A 19,278-nucleotide genomic window follows, 5' to 3' on the forward strand; every position below is an offset into this window, starting at 1 on the left:
CAACTGAAAGCAGTGAAGGACAACACACCTGCGGCGCAGGGGACGAAGAAGTGTGTGACCGTCATGGGATGAAAATAGGATCAGCAACCAGAACAGAGAACCCATGGGAAACTTCCCCTCAATAACAAGTATCTCACTTCAGATACTGTGAGGAGTGACGCCCTAGCAAAACAAAGCCACCGGGTCTGACTGTCTGACACAGAACAGAATGGAAACAGACAGATAGTAATGACAGGGGATTCAATGTTTATAGGGACAGGCAGGTTCTGTGAACGAAAATGATATTCGAAGATCATAAACCTCCAGGCTTACCAGTGTTGGATAAATCTTGGATAATGTCCGTAGCATTCTTAAGTGGGAACGGGAGTGGGCGAGCAGCATGAGGTCGTGGTTCCCGGGGGTATCAATGCTACGGGCAGAGAGTGTGACCATGTCCTGCAAAGTGAGTTTAGGTTGTTAGGTGATATAATAGGGGACCAGACCTCAAGGTTGATTATCTCAGGATCTGTAACCATGCCAAATGCCCCAGACGCTCGGAATATGAACATAACACAGTTTAGCATGTGGCTCAACAGATAGTGCAGGAGAGAGAACTACAGAGGTTTGGATCTTTGGAGTCTCCTCCACAGAAGCTAGGACATTTCCAACGGAGACAGATTGCACATCAACTGCATTGGGACGATTATCCTTGCAGTAAGGGTTTCCGGTCCTACTCGTGGACATTTGAACGAAAGCTGCAGAAATATGGAAACCCGTGTGCCAGGATAGCTGGTGAAATAGTTGTGGGGAAAGTAGGGTTTAGGCCTACATGCAAAGACATGACCGAAGATTTGCGCATTTTGGGACAAATATTCTGAGTTGCCTCTATTTCAGTACAATGAGCATTGTTGGTAAGGCAGTGATATTATATGTTGGATCAGCACGTGGATTCTGATGTGCGACCATTAGTGACAATTACATGCTAGAGGGCAGAGCTCGAAGTTCACTGTTCCGAGGTTCTATTGTTTCATAACGAATGGAGAGGTGGATATTTATGGGGAAAACAGTGCCGTTACTCGTCATGGAACATGCCATAACAGTGCTCATGCAGGGCCACCTCGAGGTCTTCTATAACGAGTCTATATGAGAAGGACAGAATACAAACTAACTCATGATCATGTTTTTCAGGTTATATCAAAGATCAGCGGGATTTAGAGGAAAACATTTGCAGAAATTTCCGATAGTTGAAAGGGAAATAAGGTTGTGATTGAAGATAATTTTAATTTTCCATGTGATGAATGCGTCTCGGATACTGTAAATTGTTGGAAGGGGTAAACTTTGCATAATATGTTCAAGTAAGTTTTCTAAAAAATTATATAGCAGTCCCAACTAGAGAGAGCGAGATACCGGCCCCCCCCTCTTAGGGAATGAGACAGGGCAGGTGGCAGAAGTGTGTGTACGAGAAAACATGTGCCCAATGATCTTACTGTCATTAGCTTGATGAACGACTGGATTGGTGCTCAGTTCGAGATCCGAAAATTGGAGAACGACCAGGTTCGATTGCATTGTAAAGGATCTGTAGCAGGTGTGATTTCGATTAGGATGGGTTCCTTATATCAAAGGGATGCTTGGTGTCACGAACCCCATGACAGGAATAAAGAACCAGCAGAGATGGAAAACACTTTGGAGTCTAGTATTGCTATAAACTAATAATATTTATTAGTAACTACTCAATACAGTAACATAAATGTAGATAAATCAAACAGGTTAGCAATGATTCTCTATGTAAGTATATCAGTAGGTGTGGAAATATATGTATGAAAAAACAAACTTCTTTAAGTCTAGGGGTTAAAAGATACAGTCTTACGATGATGGGTAAAGTTCAGCTTAGTGCAGTTCAGCTCGTGGTATTGAGTTGAATAGTGATGGAGAGAGAGAGGGAGAGATTTGAGTCTTCAGGTGAGCTGATGCCGTCAATCTTCTCGCTGTGCTTCGAAATCCTTTAAAAGTCACCGACTGTGACTTCAACAAAGGGGATCAGTTTTCTGTGGTGGAGCTATCCCCCAGGTGAGGGTGGGCACATGGACAAGTCCCCACCAGTCAACCCTTTTCCTCCTTCCATTGCAAGAGCGATGGATCGATCCACCTGATCGATCCTCCAAAACCCACTTTTCTTGCGGGCACAACAATGCTCATTCAATGTCCAGAACATGTGTCTGAGGTCTATCATCTGACCTCCTATTTTATCTTCCCCTGCTGAACATCAACTGTCATTCAAATAACTCCTCCTTCCTATCTCTGTGAAGAAATGCACAAGCAGGTGAACTGTCCTTGAGAAGTGCCAACAACCTGCCGAAAATCATAACATCGAGTGTCCATTAAATAACGCGGCCTTTGGTCACCATAGCAACTTACTCCATTAAATAACACGGCCTTTGGTCACCATAGCAACTTACTAGCTGCTCGGCGCTGTCTCCGACTCAGCAGAAATCCAAAAGTTAACCAGTTCTTAAAGTGGCAGTCCAACAGTTAGTCATCATCTCTCTCTCTTTCTCTCTCTTTCCAAAGCAACATGTCGGTGTTAAATAACTGTCTCGCTCTCTTTTCAAAAGCACAGTTCATAGGGATGCTTCAGGATTCCGTCACGCTCCCCTTCCTCGGAGAAAAAAATGACGAAGACGATTTTTTGACTAAATGTAAATTACAGAGTTTGCAACAATACAGGTTAAATTATCAGATAACACAGCAAAAATGTGCATAATTTGCAACTTAATATCTGGATAACTAATCAGCTATAATATTGTCAGTACCTTTCACATGTTTGATTTTTAAGTCACCTTCCTACAATATCAGACTCCAATTTAACAACCCTCTATTCTTATCCTTCATCTTAATTAGAAACACCCACAGATTATAACCCATGTAAACCACAAGTGGTCTCTGGGCAACAGAAAGATTTCGAGGCCCCTGCACATAGACCTCAAAATGTGGTCAGATCAGAATAAGTGCTAATAATTCATTTTCAAGAGTTGAATAATTTTTCTGGTGTACATTAAGTTTCTTTGTGAAATAAACTACTGGATGTTCAGTGTCATCCACACCCTTCTGTAACAGTACTGCCCCAGCAGCTTCGTCACTAGCGTCCGTTGCTATAGAAAATTGCTTTGAGAAAACAGGTGCTTTGAGCACAGGATGGTTTTCAGACGTTCAAATGTCCCCTGGCAAAGGTCATTCTATACAAATCTTTCACTCTTCCCTAGGGGTTTTGTTAGGGGGAGAACGATGTCAGCAAAGTTCTTACATAACTTACAATAATACCTAACCATTCCTAAAAACCTTCTCAAAGCCGGAACAGGAACTTCAGCAATAGCTTGCCCTTGGCCTGTACAGGAGCCAGTTGGCCTTGGCCTACTACGTAGCCAAGATAAATAACAGTAGCATGATTAACCTCACTCTCATCAAGGTTCATGATAAGATTGGTTTTGGAAAGTCTCTCAAACAGTTTCTCTACAGCTGCAATATGTTTTTCCCACGTGTCATTCCAGACCACTAAATCATTGATATAAACCCCTGTGCTTTCTAACACCCCACCCCCCAATCACAGAATTGATCATTCTTTGAAATGTCCCTGGAGCATTTTTCATCCCGAAGTGTAAAAGATTGTATTCATACAGTGTAGATGGTGTCACAAATGCTGATATCTCTTTAGCCTTCTCTGTTAAAGGAACACCCCAGCATCCTTTTAACAAGTCAATCATTATAAGGTATTTAGCCTTCCCCTCTCTATCAATACAGTCATCCACTCTCTTTCCTTCTTCTTTCCTGTTTCTAATTTCTTCTTCAACCATTTTACTTTTCTCGAAGTTCTCACTGTGAAGATGCTGTTTCATAGGCTGGGCTGAATTTATAATGATGTGATGCATTACACCTGTGCACCATTTCAAAATACCAATTAGTGCCTTTACTTGTTTCTGTGGTTTTGGGTCCAACTGATGGACCTTATCAGTAATATTTTCCAAAACACTGGAATTCTGACATTTTGGTGAGACTAGATTTAGTGGATAAACATGTTTTTCCACTCCATCATCAGATTCCATGACTGCATTTTGTTCCATAACAATTCTCCCAGCTGCAATTCTAGCAAACAGATGTCTTATTTTGTTTCGACCATTTTGTAAACTTTCCTTTGCAAGGACACAAAGCTTACTAAATCTCTTCCAGAGTTTGAAAACATACTTGAACACACTGACACATTTTTCTAAATCAGACCATAGTTCTCTGAGTAGGGTCAAAGGTCCTTTTGGCCTGAAACTGAATACAGGTTCTAACAAACTACCCTTCACTGCCTTCTGAATTGAATCTCCAACAATAAATAAGGGAAGGGGAACCCCTCATCCCAATTTTTCCCATTTCTTACACAATGTGCTTTAATCATGGTCTTAAGAGTTGGGTTGAGTCGTTCCAAGGCTCCCTTGGACACTGTGTGATATGTAAATGACACCATGTGCTTAGCTTCCAATTCTCTAACTATACCTTGGAACGTTCTCAAAGTAAAGTTACTGCCCTGGGCAAAGTGAATTTCTTTGGGCAAAGCTACCAGTGTGTAAAACTTACTGAATGATTTGACCACAGACGGGGCCTCCGTGTTTTCAAAAGGCACTGCTACAGGGGACCTGGACACAGCACACACGATTGTTAGCCCATATTGATAACCAGCTGCGGTCTTTGACAATGGGCCTACACAATCCACTATGACCCTAGGAAAAAGTTCACTAAAAGCAGATATCAGTTTAAGTAGTGTTACCTGAATAACCTGATTAGATTCCCCCTCAACTTGACAGGTATGCTCAGTCCTGTTAAAATTCACAACATCCTTTATTAAACTAGACCAGTAAAATTCCTTCATAATCCTGTTCACTTTCTCTCTCACTCCACGAGGTCCACCTAAAGGCATACTGTAAGCCATGTTTAAAATTTCAGCCCTATAAACTTTCAAAACCACCACGTGACTTGCAGGCACTGTGGCTGGTCTCCACCTCCTCATCAACACCCCATCTTTAAGGTAATATCCTACTGGTTCTCTCTGAACCTCCCCTCCTGTGAGAGCCACCTCCCTTAAAGCCAATATTCCAGAATCTCGCTTCTGTTCCTCTGTAAATTCCTTCCTCAATAAAGACAAACCTTTCTCATACACCTTACTCTTCTCAGCCTTACTACCCTCTAAGTCCTGCTGAAATCTGGATGGTAGAAAAGTATGTGTCACATTATCATACATTAAACCTGTGGTTTTGCTATCATAGGCTCCAACAGCAGCTCTGCTCATCAGCTGAACAGCCATATCAACCTTACCTTGGAGAGGTGTCAACATGCCTCCATTGTTTACTAAACTCAGCACCATCATCAGGCTTATGAGAACTATGTATACATTATGGAAGAGACCAAACAATCCACCCATCTGATTATGACCTTCCCTTCGACTTGCTTCCATAACATCACCCTGAGTAACAGTATGACCTTGCAGGTGTTCAAATGTTCAAACAAAATTCAACAGAGTAGTACATCCTTTCTCAGCAGGCCTTTGTCCTGCAAACAGGGTCAAAGGTCGTGCAACCAATCCAACCTTTTCTAGCACTTTATCCAGAAGTCCAGAAACAGCACTTTTGCCATTATTTCCAGTAACACTGACCTCATCAATTTCTACCTCTTCACCAACTTTTAAAACACGGTCTGATACAAGTGACTGAAAATCCTCACATTCCACTGGTATCAAGGTTAACCCCTTATTCACTGAACCAAGATCATCTGACACACAGAAACTGCATTCCTTTCCAACCAAGTCAGACACCTCCGACTTCAACTGAGCTTTAACACAAGTTTAAGGCTCTTGTGAAGTCACAGGTACTTCCACAATCTGAACACATTCAATCGGAACAGCTGCCTCTTCTGGGCTGTCACCACTTGTCCCAGTTCACCCGAACCTCACAGCTATTCTCTGGCAACCACTTTCCTGGAGTAAACTCAACCTCGTGGGTTAAAACTTCCTCGTCTGCTCTCTTATCAAACCCCTGCAGGGTAGCAGGGAAATCAAGAACATGACCCACCCAGCCAACACACTTTTCGTCCCTCGTCCCTCCTGGAGAAGGCTCAGGAGCTTGAAGACCGGTACGGCCAGATTTGGGAACAGCTTCTTTCCAACTGTGATAAGACTGCTGAACAGATCCTGACACAGATCTGGGCCATACCCTCCAAATATCCAGACCTGCACCTCGGTTTTTTTGCACTACCTTACTTTCCATTTTTATATTTTCTATTTATTATTTATAATTTGAATTTTTAATATTAACTATCGATTTGTAATCCAGGGAGCGGGAAGCACAGAATCAAATATCGCTATGATGATGGTACGTTCTAGTGTCAATTGTTTAGCGATAATAAAGTATAAAGTAAAAGTAGCGGCATCCTCTGCATCTGGGTATGTCCTCACACAAAACAAGCCCTTCCGAGCTGTAAACATTATCAACGTCCGACACTAAACCTCTTTGCTGCAACCTGTCTATCCTTTCCAGCTCGAACCGCCTCTGCATCTGGTAATGTCCTCACACAAAACAAGCCCTTCCGAGCTGTAAACATTATCAACGTCCGACACTAAACCTCTTTGCTGCAACCTGTCTATCCTTTCCAGCTCGAACCGCCTCTGCATCTGGGTATGTCCTCACACAAAACAAGCCCTTCCGAGCTGTAAACATTATCAACGTCCGACACTAAACCTCTTTGCTGCAACCTCTCTATCCTTTCCAGCTCGAACCACCTCTGCTTGTCTGCCACGTGATCTTCTCGTTGCCATTTCTCCCTCTCGAGCTGTCTCTGTCTTTCTGCCTCTCTCTTGAACTGTTTTAATTTCAATTCATGCTCCATTCTTAATATTTCCAACCGAAGCTGAAGCTCATCCTCAGCAGATTCACCTTCCACGAACAACTCTAACGCCACCTCATCAAACGTTCCCTTATCTATATAATGCTGGGCTATTACCGTCTGCATCTGAACTTTCCTCATTTTAGTGGTCACCTTTAGTTTTAACTTTAGAGCAATTCCCAACAGCACGGCCCTCGTAGCATCATCCAACACTTCCGGGGTTGGTTCCAACAGAAACTTCTCAACACTAACATCCATTTCTGCTGTTTTTTCCACACAGCAAAATCAAAAGGGATTTCCCCCAATCAATTCAAACCAGCCTCTCGACCAGTTTGTTCATATCGCGGATGCAGGCGCCAATTTATGTCACGTACTCCGTGATGGGATAAACAACCAGCAGAGGTGGAAAACACTTTGGAGTCCAGTATTGCTATAAATGAATAATATTTATTGCTAACTACGCAACACAGTAATATAAATGTAAATAAATCAAACAAGTTTGCAATGATTATATATAAGTAAATCAGTAAGTATGGAAATATAGAGACATAAAAACATAGAAAATAGGTGCAGAAGTAGGCCATTCGGCCCCTCGAGCCTGCACGCCATTCAGTATGATCATGGCTGATCATCCAACTCAGAACCCTGTACCTGCCTTTCCTCCATACCCCCTGATCCCTTTAGCCACAAGGGCCATATCTAACTCCCTCTTAAATATAGCCAATGAACTGGACTCAACTGTTTCCTGTGGCAGAGAATTCCACAGATTCACCACTCTCTGTGTGAAGAAGTTTTTCCTCATCTTGGTCCTAAAAGGCTTCCCCTTTAACCTCAAACTATGACCCCTCGTTCTGGACTTCCTCAAAATCGGGAACAATCTTCCTACATCTAGCCTGTCCAATCCCTTTCGGATTTTGTACGTTTCAATAAGATCCCCCCTCAATCTTCTAAATTCCAGCAGGTATAAGCCTAGTCGATACAGTCTTTCATTATATGAAAGTCCTGCCATCCCAAGAATCAATCTGGTCAACCTTCTTTGTACTCCCTCTATGGCAAGAATGTCTTTCCTCAGATTAGGGGACCAAAACTGCACACAATACTCCAGGTGTGGTCTCACCAAGGCCTTGTACAACTGCAGTAGTACTTCCCTGCTCCTGTACTCGAATCCTCTTGCTATGAATGCCAGCATACCATTTGCCTTTTTCACCGCCTGCTGTACCTGCATGTCCACTTTCAATGACTGGTGTACAATGACACCCAGGTCTCATTGCACCTCCCCTTTTCCTAATCGGCCACCATTCAGATAATAATCTGTTTTCCTATTCTTGCCACCAAAGTGGATAACCTCACATTTATCCACATTAAATTGCATCTGCCATGAATTTGCCCACTCACCTAACCTATCCAAGTCACCCTGTATGAAAAAAGCAGCTTCTTTAAGTCTAGGGGTAAAAAAATACAGCCTTACAATGATGAGTAAAGTTCAGTTCAATTCAGTTTCAGTTCATGGCATTGAGTTGAGTAATGACGGAGAGAGAGAGAGGGAGAGATTTGAGTCTTCAAGTGAGCGGACGCCGTCGATCTTCTCGCTTTCCTTTGAAATCCTTTAAAAGTCACCGACTGTGAATTTAACAAAGGGGACGGGTTTTCTGTGGTGGAGCTATCCCCCAGGCGAGGGTGGACACATGGACAACTCCCCATCAGTCATCCCCTTTCCTCTTTTCACTGCAAGAGCAAAAGATCAATCCTCCAAAACCCACTTTTCATGCGGGCACAACAATGCTCATTCAGTGTCCAGAACCTGTGTCTCAGGTCTATCATCTGACATCTATTTTATCTTCCCGTGCTGAGCATCAACTGTCGTTCAAATAATCCCTCTTTCCTCTCTCTGTGAAAGAAATGCAAACAGGCAAAAATCCTTGAAGAAAGTATCAGCAACCTGCCTAAAATCATAACATCGGGTGTCCATTAAATAGCGTTGCCTTCGGTCACAGTGGCAACTTACGAGCTGCTTGGTGCTGTCTCCAACTCCAACTCAGTAGAAATCTAAAGTTACTTTCATTGCCTTAAGGTGACAGTCCAACTGTTTGTCTTCGTCGCTTTCTCTCTTTTACAAACAAGTTGTTGGTGTTAAATAACTCTCTCCCCCTCTCTCTCTCTCTTTTCGAAATACTTTTCATAGGGTTAATTCAGGATCCTGTCACATTGGAAACTGGTTGATCGAAAAAAAAAGGTGGTTAATTTCTTCGAAATACTGGTGGAAATCAACAGATCAGGCAGCAAATGTGGAGAGGAGACAACATTTAGGCCGAGCCCCTTCAGCATATCTAGACTGTGCACTCCTCTGCTTGCTTGCTGCCTGATCTGCCGAGTTCCTGAAGCATTTTGTGTGAATGTGTCTACATTTCCAGCAACAGCAGAGTCTCTTGTATTTTATATCTGCATTTTTAAGAAGGTTCTACTGTGGCATTAAACACACGGAAAGTTTGCTGTTATTAATTGTACTATTTTATGGGAGTTGCTTTCTGCGTTAAAAGAGCTGCTGAGTTTTCTACACACAAAAGAAAATGTGTATGGACATGGAATATGTGCTTGCAGAAACTTTAAATGGCACCGTGATTACCCAAAAAGCGTTGCGTAACAATTCTCGCTGTCGCTGAAACATCGATCAAATGCGCAGGCGTCAGGGTTGTGGCTGGTCCCGAATATCGCGCATGCGCGCAATATTCAAAAGGCCTCGGCAAAAGTCGGACGCAGGTAAGAGAGAATCTCGGGGCGAATCTTTTTAACACTGACTGAGGGGCATTTGCTTTGAGATACGAACACCGTGCCCACAATATCGGGACAGTCCTGCTCTCTTCCCTCTCTCTCAGTCCCACGATCCGTACACGGGCCCCGGGGAGCTTCCGGCTGATGAGGGATTGGGAGCCGATGGATCTCTCAGACAGAGCTGAGCTCCAGCTATCTAAATGCAAGGATTAGGAACTCGGAGAAAGGGAACAAAATCTTTTACATCAGCAGTTGAGAAAATCACCTTCGTTCTCCCTCCAATCACAAAGAAGAGAAAATCTGCAGATGCTGGAAATGCAAGCAACACACACAAAATGCCGGAATTCTGCATTAGTACTCTTTTTCATAGATGCTGCCTGGCCTGCTGAGTTCTTCCAGCATTTTGTGTGTGTTGCTTGTTCTACCTCCTCTTCTTCTCAACCTTTCTACCCGTGGGAACATGTTTTGACCCATTCACTCTGTGAAGATGATGATATCAAACACCTTTGTCCTGGACAACAAATAGCTTTCACATCACAAATGTACCAGACTCCAATGAGACAGACTACTGCGCCTCCCTTTATATTCATTGGCATTACCATCAATGAGCGTCCCACTGTCAGTCATCTGGGGAAGGGTTCAGGGGAAATATTTATGTACAATACAGAAACTGGTATTACCTGTGTGTATTGCGGTGATGCAAAAGTTGCTGGAGGAGAATTTGCAAGTGGGAAGAAGTGGAGTGATATTTTGAAATCTGACTTTTTAAAGCATAATTTAGCAAGCAAACCACATATGGACAATATGCAAAAGCTCTGGTAAGAAAATCATTCATTATCCGTTACAAGCCTGCTACGTAGGTTGTGTGAGAGTGCAGATGAACTCGATCATACCCAGACGAGATTAGAGTTCCTATCAACAGTGATTTACTAGCTGCTCAAGTGAATACCTCTCTATATAAAATTAACTGTGTGCATGTTGTCACTGGGTGAAAAATGCACAGTAAAGATTTATGTGCACACTGGTCATTGCAAATTAGAAGGGACATTGGTGGGAAGGTGGGGAGACCTCCAGTGTCCCTGATGCCCTCACCTACAAGATGTGCATCCAGCTGTAGCTTGTAACCCTGCACTTTAAGGAGTTGGAACTTGAAATGGATGAATTCCGGATCATCCAGGAGTTGGAGGGGGTGACAGATATGAACATGAAAAGAGGTGAGTTACACCCAAGGTGCAGGACACAGGAAACTGGGTGAGAGTCAGGAAGGGGAATGAGGTTAAATAGCCATTGCAGAGTACTCTTGTGGCCACCCCCAACAACAAGAGGTGGACCACTTTAGAAACTGTTGGGGTGCGGGGGAATTACCTGGCAGAGGAAAGTCAAAGGGCTGATTGGGGATTTGTTAGTTAGGGTTACAGAACAAGAGGGGACTAATATCCCAGTGGTAAGGCTTGCTAGTGCTAGTGTGGGGAGAGGGCGTGAGGTAGTTAATATAAATTGTAGAGGGAAAGGGAGCCAGAATGACAGAACAGATAGTGGAGAGGGTGAATTGAATTGAATTGACTTTATTACATACATCCTTCATATACATGAGGAGTAGAAATCTTTACGTTATGTCTCTGTCTAAATATGCAATGTGTAATTTATTATAAATAGTTTATACATAGGACAGTCAATATAACACAGAAATGCAATTGTATCAGCATGAATTAATCAGTCTGATGGCCTGGTAGAAGATGATGTCCTGGAGCCTGTTGGTCCTTTTGCTGTGATACCATTTCCTGGATGGTAGCAGCAGGAACAGTTTGTGGTTGTGGTGATTCGGGTCCACAATATCCTTTGGGCCCTTTCGACACACCTGTCACTGTAAGTGTCCTGAATAGTGGGAAGTTCACATCTACAGATGCGCTGGGCTATTTGCACCACTCTCTGCAGGTTCCTGCGATTAAGGGAAGTACTGTTCCCATACCAGGCAGTGATGCAGCCAGTCAGGATGCTCTCAATTGTGTCCCTGTAGAAAGTTCTTAGGATTTGGGGCTCCATCCCAAACTTTTTTAACCGTCTGAAGTGAAAGAGTTGCTATTGTGCTTTTTTTCACAACACAGCCGGTATGGACAGACCATGTGAGATCCTTGGTGATGTTTCTGCCAAGGAACTTAAGCTGTTCACCCTCTCAACCCCAAATCCTTTGATGTCAATAGAGGTTAGCCTGTCTCCATTCCTCCTGTTGTCCACAATCAGCTCCTTTGTTTTTGTGACAATGAGGGAGAGGTTGTTTTCTTGACACCAGTCAGATGTTGTTCAGACCTCAGATAGAGTCAGCAATCAAATGATTGAGCATGGTGCGATGAATGTGCTGAGCTGTGTATATCACAATGCAAGAAGCATTGTAGGAAAGCTAAATGAGCTCAGCACAGGGAATTACGATACTGTAGCCATTATTGGGACTTGGTTGCACCCAACAGTCTGAGGGATTTAGAGGAACAAATTTATAGGGAGATTGCAGACCGTGCCAAGAATCAAAGGTTGATTCAGCAACTGATTTTAACATTCCATATATTGACTGGGACTCCCATAATGTAAAAGGACTGGATGGGGTAGAGTTTGTCAAATGTGCCCTTAATCAGTATGTAGAATTCCCGACGTAGAAGTGTGCAATAAGCTTTTAGGAAATGATCCAGGGCTGGTGACAGAAATTAGTGATCATAATTTGACGTAAAAATGGAAAAGAGAGCTCTGGACCACGGGTTGAGATTCTAAATTGGAGAAAGGTCAATTTTGATGGTATCAGAAAGGATCTGACAAGTGTGGTTTGGGACAGGCTGTTTTCTGGCAAAGGAGTACTTAGTAAGTGGGAGGCCTTCAGAAGTGAAATTTTGAGTGTGTGGAGTTTGTATGTGGCTGCCAAGATAAAAGTTGAAAGGTAACTGGTGCAGGGTACCTTGGTTTTCAAGTGATCTTGAGACCCCAGATATTTTGTTCCTCTAAATGCCTCAGACTGTTGGGTGCTACCAAGACTCATTAATGACTACAATATCATAATTCCACCCCCTGAGCTCATCTGACGTTTTTTTTAGTTGTCTGCTGTTGGTTTCTGAAAGCTTCTCAATGGATTTTGCTCTATTTTTTGCCCTCTCTTTGGCTTTTATGTTGGCTTTGGCTTCTCATTTCAGCCACGGTTGTGTTCTCCTGCCTTCCTAATGCTTTCACTTCTTTGGGATGTATTGATCACTCAGTTCCCAAATTGCTCCCAGAAACTCCAGCCACTGCTGCTCCATTGTCACTCCTACCTTTTCCCTTCCAAACAAGTTTGGCCAGCTTCTCTGTCATAGAAACATGGAGAAGTTCAGTATGGAAACAGGCTATTTGGCCCATCTAGTCAATGCCAAAAAAACATTTAAGTTGTCTAATGCAATTACCTGCACTGGGACCATCACCCTCCGTCCCCCTACCATCCAGGCTCCCATCCAAATGTATTTGAAATGATGAAACCGAGCTCATATTCACCACTTGTGCTGACATCTCATTCCACACTCTCACTACCATTTCAGTAAAGAGCTTTTCCAAATGTTCCCATTAAAGTTTCACCTTCCCCACTTACCCATGACCTCCGGTTGTCATCCCACCCAACTTCAGTGGAAAAAGCTGTTTGCATTTACCCTATCTATACCCTCATAATTTTGTATACTTCTAACAAATCCTCAAAGCAATGTATAGTTTCCTTGTTTATGGTTAGAACCTTTTTTCGATGTATAAGATGATGAGGGGCATTGATCGTTTGGATAGCCAGAGGTTTCTATCCCAGGGCTGAAATGGCTAACATGAGGGGGCATAACTTTAAGGTGCTTGGAAATAGATGTCAGGGGTAAGTTTTTTTACCCAGAGAGTGGTGGGCGCGTGGAATGCACTGCTGGCTATTTTGCATTTGAGTGTTTCAGTTCCTGTGGGGCCAGGCACCCATGCAGCTCAGTTGGAACAGGGAATAATACCAATGGAGAGAGCCAAACTGAGGCAGGTCACAGACTGAAGATGGCAGAAATGTCCCATTCTTATGGAGACAGAAAGAGCATCAGAGAGTTTGATGGTCATTCCAGATACCAGCACTGTGCCCAGTTAGAAGATGATTTCTCTCTCCAACTTGGGTTGACCCTCACTGTAACAGTTTGATGTCAGATCACACCTTGACAACTCAAGTGATCTCATCTGAAATGTTGCCCTTCACCCACTCATGTATTTTGTAAATCTTTTTTACAGGTTAAACACAACAAGGAATTTGTCTACAGCAATCTCGAGCACAACACGCCAGTTTTGCTGTCTCTGTCCAGATATTTAAGAAGTGGAGCAAAGGATTCACTTGATCATCTGACTGACTGGCATGCTCGTCATTTTACACATTGCTCAGACAGAGGGAATGGATTCAGTTGGTCATTTCAACTGAAGGTACGTCAGCGAGTTCACACTGGAGAGACGCCGTTCACCTGCTCAGAGTGCGGGAAGGGATTCACTCAGTCATCCACCCTAATGGCACACAAGTCAGTTCACCCTGGGGAGAAGCCGTTCACCTGCTCAGACTGTGGGAAAGGATTCACTCAGTCATCTAAACTGAAGTTACATCAGCGAGTTCACACTGGGGAGAGGCCATTCACCTGCTCAGACTGTGGGAAGGCATTCACTCAGTCATCTAAACTGAAGGTACATCAGAGAGTTCACACTGGGGAGAGGCCATTCACCTGTTCAGAGTGCAGGAAGGGATTCACTGAGTCATCTCAGCTACTGAGACACCAGTCAGACCACACTGGGAAATGGCCGTTCACCTGCTCAGTCTGTGGGAAGGGATTCACTTTCTCGTCTCATCTGAAGGTACATCAGCGAGTTCACACTGGGGAGAGGCCGTTCACCTGTTCAGACTGTGGGAAAGGATTCTATCAGTCATCCCACCTTCAAGAACACCGGTTACTTCACACTGGGGGGCGGTCGTTCATCTGCTCAGTATGTGGGAAGGGATTCCCTCGGTTTTGTCAACTACTGAGCCACCAGCGAGTTCACACAAGGGAGAGGCCATTCACCTGCTCCGTGTGTGGGAAGGCATTCACTTGGTCATCCCAACTACAGAGACACCAGCGAGTTCACACTGGGTAGAGGCCGATCACCTGCTCAATCTTTGGGGAGGGATTCTGTCAGCCAAATCAATCAAATGTACATCATTGAGTTCACACTGGGGAGAGGCTGTTCACCTGCTGTGAATGTGGGAAGCGATTCACTCAGTAATCTAACTTTATGTAACTCTGGCTTCGGCTAGCAGCTTAATATAGGGGGTGATAGCCTCCCAGCCCAGACAAGTTAAGAAATCTCATTTGGATGAATGCTGCGTGATGTGTCCCCTGTTACAAATCAGTACCCCAAAATAACAAACAGTACACAATATGTGATTAAAGGAATGAGATTTAAAATTCTTACTTTGACTGTAGGGTTAGTAAAGAAAACAAAAAAAAAAAAGAAAATGGGCCCACTCTCTCCATTCACGTCTTCTCATCTCTCCCCAGCAAAAGACCATGAAATCTTTCTTCCAGACTCACAAGGAAGAACATTTCTCTTATTGGATAGCCCCGCACAACAAAACCCTGTTATCTCTAGTTGTGAACTAAACATTGCTGCTACAGAGAAACCATTACCTCAGCAGTGAAACACTGCACAGAGGCCGTTACATGAGCAGTGAAACCTTACAGCATATTACACTTGTGACACACTACCGGGTTCACACTGGGGAGAAAGTTTCAATAAGCTGCATGCTGGATATTTGTCCATCACCATTGCTGAATGCAATTTCGAGAGTGACTGTCGGTGCTGAACTCTGCAATTATTGCTGCTGCTCACCACACCCAGTTCTGCACCCTGGTCACTGGGCATGGGAGGAGTTTCTTCTGCTGCACATTCACCTTTAATGGGGCTGGAGTTTAATATTCTGGATCTGAGATAAATAAATCAGTTTATGTTAAACTCTGTCTCCGGTACCTAGTGAATTTATAACACCATGTGTACAGTAGAGAATCGACTCAGGCCGGCTGGACCCTGCCAGTGATTCAGTTCCACGACAGTCCTTTGAAATCCTGCCCTGTTGTTCATCTCTCGCTCTCCCTGTGCTTATGGGTTCCAAACAGTCACCACTCTGTGGGTGAAGAGGTTTCCCTTGAATTTTCTGCAGACTGAAGATGTCAAGCTGACTGCAATTCTGTCTGAGATGTTCTGCCCCCTGAAATCTCTGGGCTGAGGAAGAATGACATTGGTCGTTAACCTCCGTAATGACGACTCATTTTCACATTATGGGTCATTTTCCCTGCTTGTATAGGGTTGTTAGAAAACACCACTGTCCTCTAAAGACTGAAAGCAGAATGGGAAACCATTAGTTCAACGAAGCAGGGTCAGAAACCAGAGGCAGGTCTGCACAGGGCAGAGTTTGGGGATCTGGACGATGGACAGGTTAAGAATGTATGATGAGGAGAAGGGAATCAGCAGCGGGGAGTGGCAACGAATGACAGAGTAACAACATTTGGAAGCTGATTGAGAGAGAAAATCTTTCGGTTGTCTGACTGATGACACAAACAATGCCTGTGGTGAGGTGCTCCACTGGTCGAGGAACGTGTGTGTGGAGAATGGTTTTATCTATTGAGAGAGCTGTTTCTGCTTGTTTATCCTGTAATATTATATCCGATGGTTATTATGGATTGTCCTATCTGAAATAATGTATTGATTATCATATAATTTGTAATATTTTGGCTCTGAACTGGATCAGGCTTGAAATCTGATGGCTTTATGAAGTGATGGAGGGCCTTTGTGAGTCTGTATTTTAAATCAAGATTTTGGTGAATGATACTTGCCACTTGATTGTACCTTTGTTAGTAATCAGATTGACTTAAACTGCAGCAGGATCCTGGAATGTGTTGGATTGTGTCTGGTTTCTCTTATCATTTTCCGCACTTACTGCCTTGTTATTATATGATTATGAAGACACGTAGTCCTCTTTTATTGTCATTTAGTAATGCATGCATTAAGAAATGATACATTATTTCCTCCAGTGTGATATCACAAAACGCAGGACAAACCAAGACTGAAAAAACTGACAAAACCACATAATTATAACATATAGTTACAAACAGTGTAAGAATACCATAACTTGATGAAGAAGTCCGTGAGCATAGTAAAGTTCAAAGTTTCTCAAATGTCCCACATCTCACGCAGACGGGAGAAGGAAGAAAAACTCTCCCTGCCATGCCAACCACAATCTGACTCTGAGTCATGTGAAAACTTCGAGCTCTGATCAGCTCTCTGACACCGAGTACTGAGCGCCATCTCTGTCCGAACGATTCGACCTCCTTCTCGGTCGCCAAAAGCAGGCAAGGCCAGGGATTTTGAGGCCTACCCTCCGAAAGATTCCCGACCACACGGTAATGACAGCAGCAAACGGGCATTTCATAAATTTCTCCAGATGTTCCTCTGTGCTTTCACGTTCCTCTCCATCAAATCAGAGTTGTCCACGGCCCCTATTTAACAGATACAATATCATTTTTCACCGGAGGGCTGTGCACACGCCGGCGTGCCGCCATCTTCTCCTCCCGCCGTGTTTGTGTGTATTTCATGTACTTTCAATTTTTTTTCCTTTTGTTAATCACCTTGTCCTGTATTTCTGCAAAGAACCCCTCTGTTTCTGGGAAGAGGTCTCCAACTCTCAGTCAGGTGCTCGATGCTTCCTAGTCAACATCTGGTCTGCTCAGATCATTGGGATGTCTCCCATGGAGGGTCATACTCATTCCACTGGTTAATGTTTTCTTCCATAGTGATGATTCATTTTTCTGAGTTGGCCTCTCATTTAAGTTTTCTGGTCTGTATTTCTTATCACGATGGCATATACACACATGGAGTGCTGAATTCTGTTCATTTTTGTTGAAAATATATACTTAGAAGTTTTATCTGACCTTTGTGTGATATTTTTTTCATGTGTGTTATTTCTCTTCTTCCTTCTGTCCAAGGTAGTGTTAATCTAAGTGGGTTTGAGCGTAAATAGTCGTTTCTAAGGTTATCATTTCAGTTCTTATTTATCTTTAAATTTTACTGATTGAAATGGGACCAAGATATTTTTATTTTAAAAAATCAGTGTTGGTATTGATGAAAGTGTTTATTGTCTTTGTTGTACTTGTTAACTATTGAGCTGTTTGGCAGGTTTTTTTTTAAGCCTTGAACTAAATTTTGTCAAAGGTTCTCCCTATTTTGCACGACTTTCTATTTTCTTTGCTTGTTGATATTCCAGATACATGGATATCAGGAGTCCTGATGAAGGGTCTTAGATTCCCACTCATAGATGCTACCTGACATGCTGAGCTCCTCCAGCACTGTGTGCGTAGTTCTCTAGATTTCTAGCATCTGCAGGTCCTCTTGTTTCCCAGATACATTTCTTGTAAGAACAAGCCAGTAGTGGGGTTGTGTGGCTCTGTTGGTAAAATATTAAATAAAATCATTAGAAAGAGTTGGCATAGGGTTGGAAGGTGTACAATCCGTGGGTAGAATTAAGGAACAGCAAATGTAAAAAATATCCCTGATAGGACTTGTACAGAGATCTCCAAACAGCAGTGAGTATGTAGTCCACAAATTACAATGGGAGATAGAAAATGCATGCGGAAATGGTAATGTTACAATACTCATGGGGGATTGTCATGCAGGTGATTAGGAAAATTAGGATGGTGTTGGTCTCAGAGGAGGAATTCCTAGAATTCCTACAAGATGCGTTTTTAGAGCAGCTCGTGGTTGAACCCACTTGGGGATCAGCTATTCTGGACTGGGTGTTGTAATGATCCAGAATTAATTAGGTCACTTAAGTTCAAAGAACCCTTAAGGGCAAGTGATCTTAATATGATCAAATTCACCCTGACATTAGAGAAGGAGAATCTAAAGTCAGATGTGGAATAAAGAGAGTTAGAGAGGGATGAGAGAAAAATTGGTCAAAATTGATTTGAAAAGAACATGGGCAGGATGAAAACATAGCAGCAATGGCAGGAATTTCTGGAAGCAATTCGGAAGGGACAGGATATATACAGTGGCATGCAAATGTTTGGGCGCCCCTGGTTAAATTTCCGTTACTGTGAATAGTTAAGCGAGTAAAAGATGACCTGATTTCCAAAAGGCACAAAGTCAAACATGGCACATTTCTTTAATATTTTAAGCAGGATTACATTTTTATTTCCATCTTTTACAGTTTCAAAATAGCAAAAAAGGAAAAGGGCCCGAAGTAAAAGTTTGGGCACCCTGCATAGTCAGTACTTAGTAACACCCCCTTTGGCAAGTATCACAGCTTGTAAACGCTTTTTGTCGCCAGCTAAGAGACTTTCAATTCTCGTTTGGGTAAATTTCTGGGTTCAGTGTTTAGTAGCAAAGCACTGACTGTGGAAATTACAAATCAGAATATTATTGGAGTCACATAGTCCAGCAGCACTGAAGCAGGCCCTTCGGCCCTTCTAGTCAATGCTGACCTGCTTTTGTTTTTACTGCCTATTTGCGAATACCTGCACATTGCCTTCATTAAAGTACATATATGTCACCACATATAACCGTGAGATTCTTTTTTTCTAC

The 19,278-nt window shown here is 43.0% G+C and overlaps 1 protein-coding gene across 1 annotated transcript; it reads left to right on the forward strand.

Moving 5' to 3' along the window:
• Positions 1-1,479: 1,479 nt before the first annotated feature.
• Positions 1,480-18,078, forward strand: LOC140207951 (uncharacterized). Its single transcript, XM_072276487.1, has 3 exons — positions 1,480-1,533; positions 9,523-9,648; positions 13,915-18,078. Exons 1-3 carry the CDS (start codon positions 1,480-1,482, stop codon positions 14,797-14,799), a joined length of 1,065 nt encoding a protein of 354 aa, XP_072132588.1. The 3' UTR covers positions 14,800-18,078.
• Positions 18,079-19,278: the final 1,200 nt, after the last annotated feature.

The sequence above is a fragment of the Mobula birostris genome, chromosome 13 (assembly GCF_030028105.1).
Source record: "Mobula birostris isolate sMobBir1 chromosome 13, sMobBir1.hap1, whole genome shotgun sequence".
Lineage (NCBI taxonomy): Eukaryota > Metazoa > Chordata > Chondrichthyes > Myliobatiformes > Myliobatidae > Mobula > Mobula birostris.

Excerpts from the sequence above, each read along its gene's own strand:
- LOC140207951 (XM_072276487.1), top strand. The coding sequence starts at position 1,480 with ATGAACGACTGGATTGGTGCTCAGTTCGAGATCCGAAAATTGGAGAAC. Across the intron at positions 1,534-9,522 it reads GAAAATTGGAGAACGACCAG|CGTTGCGTAACAATTCTCGC; the intron begins GTTCGATTGCAT and ends TTACCCAAAAAG. Across the intron at positions 9,649-13,914 it reads TCGGCAAAAGTCGGACGCAG|GTTAAACACAACAAGGAATT; the intron begins GTAAGAGAGAAT and ends TCTTTTTTACAG.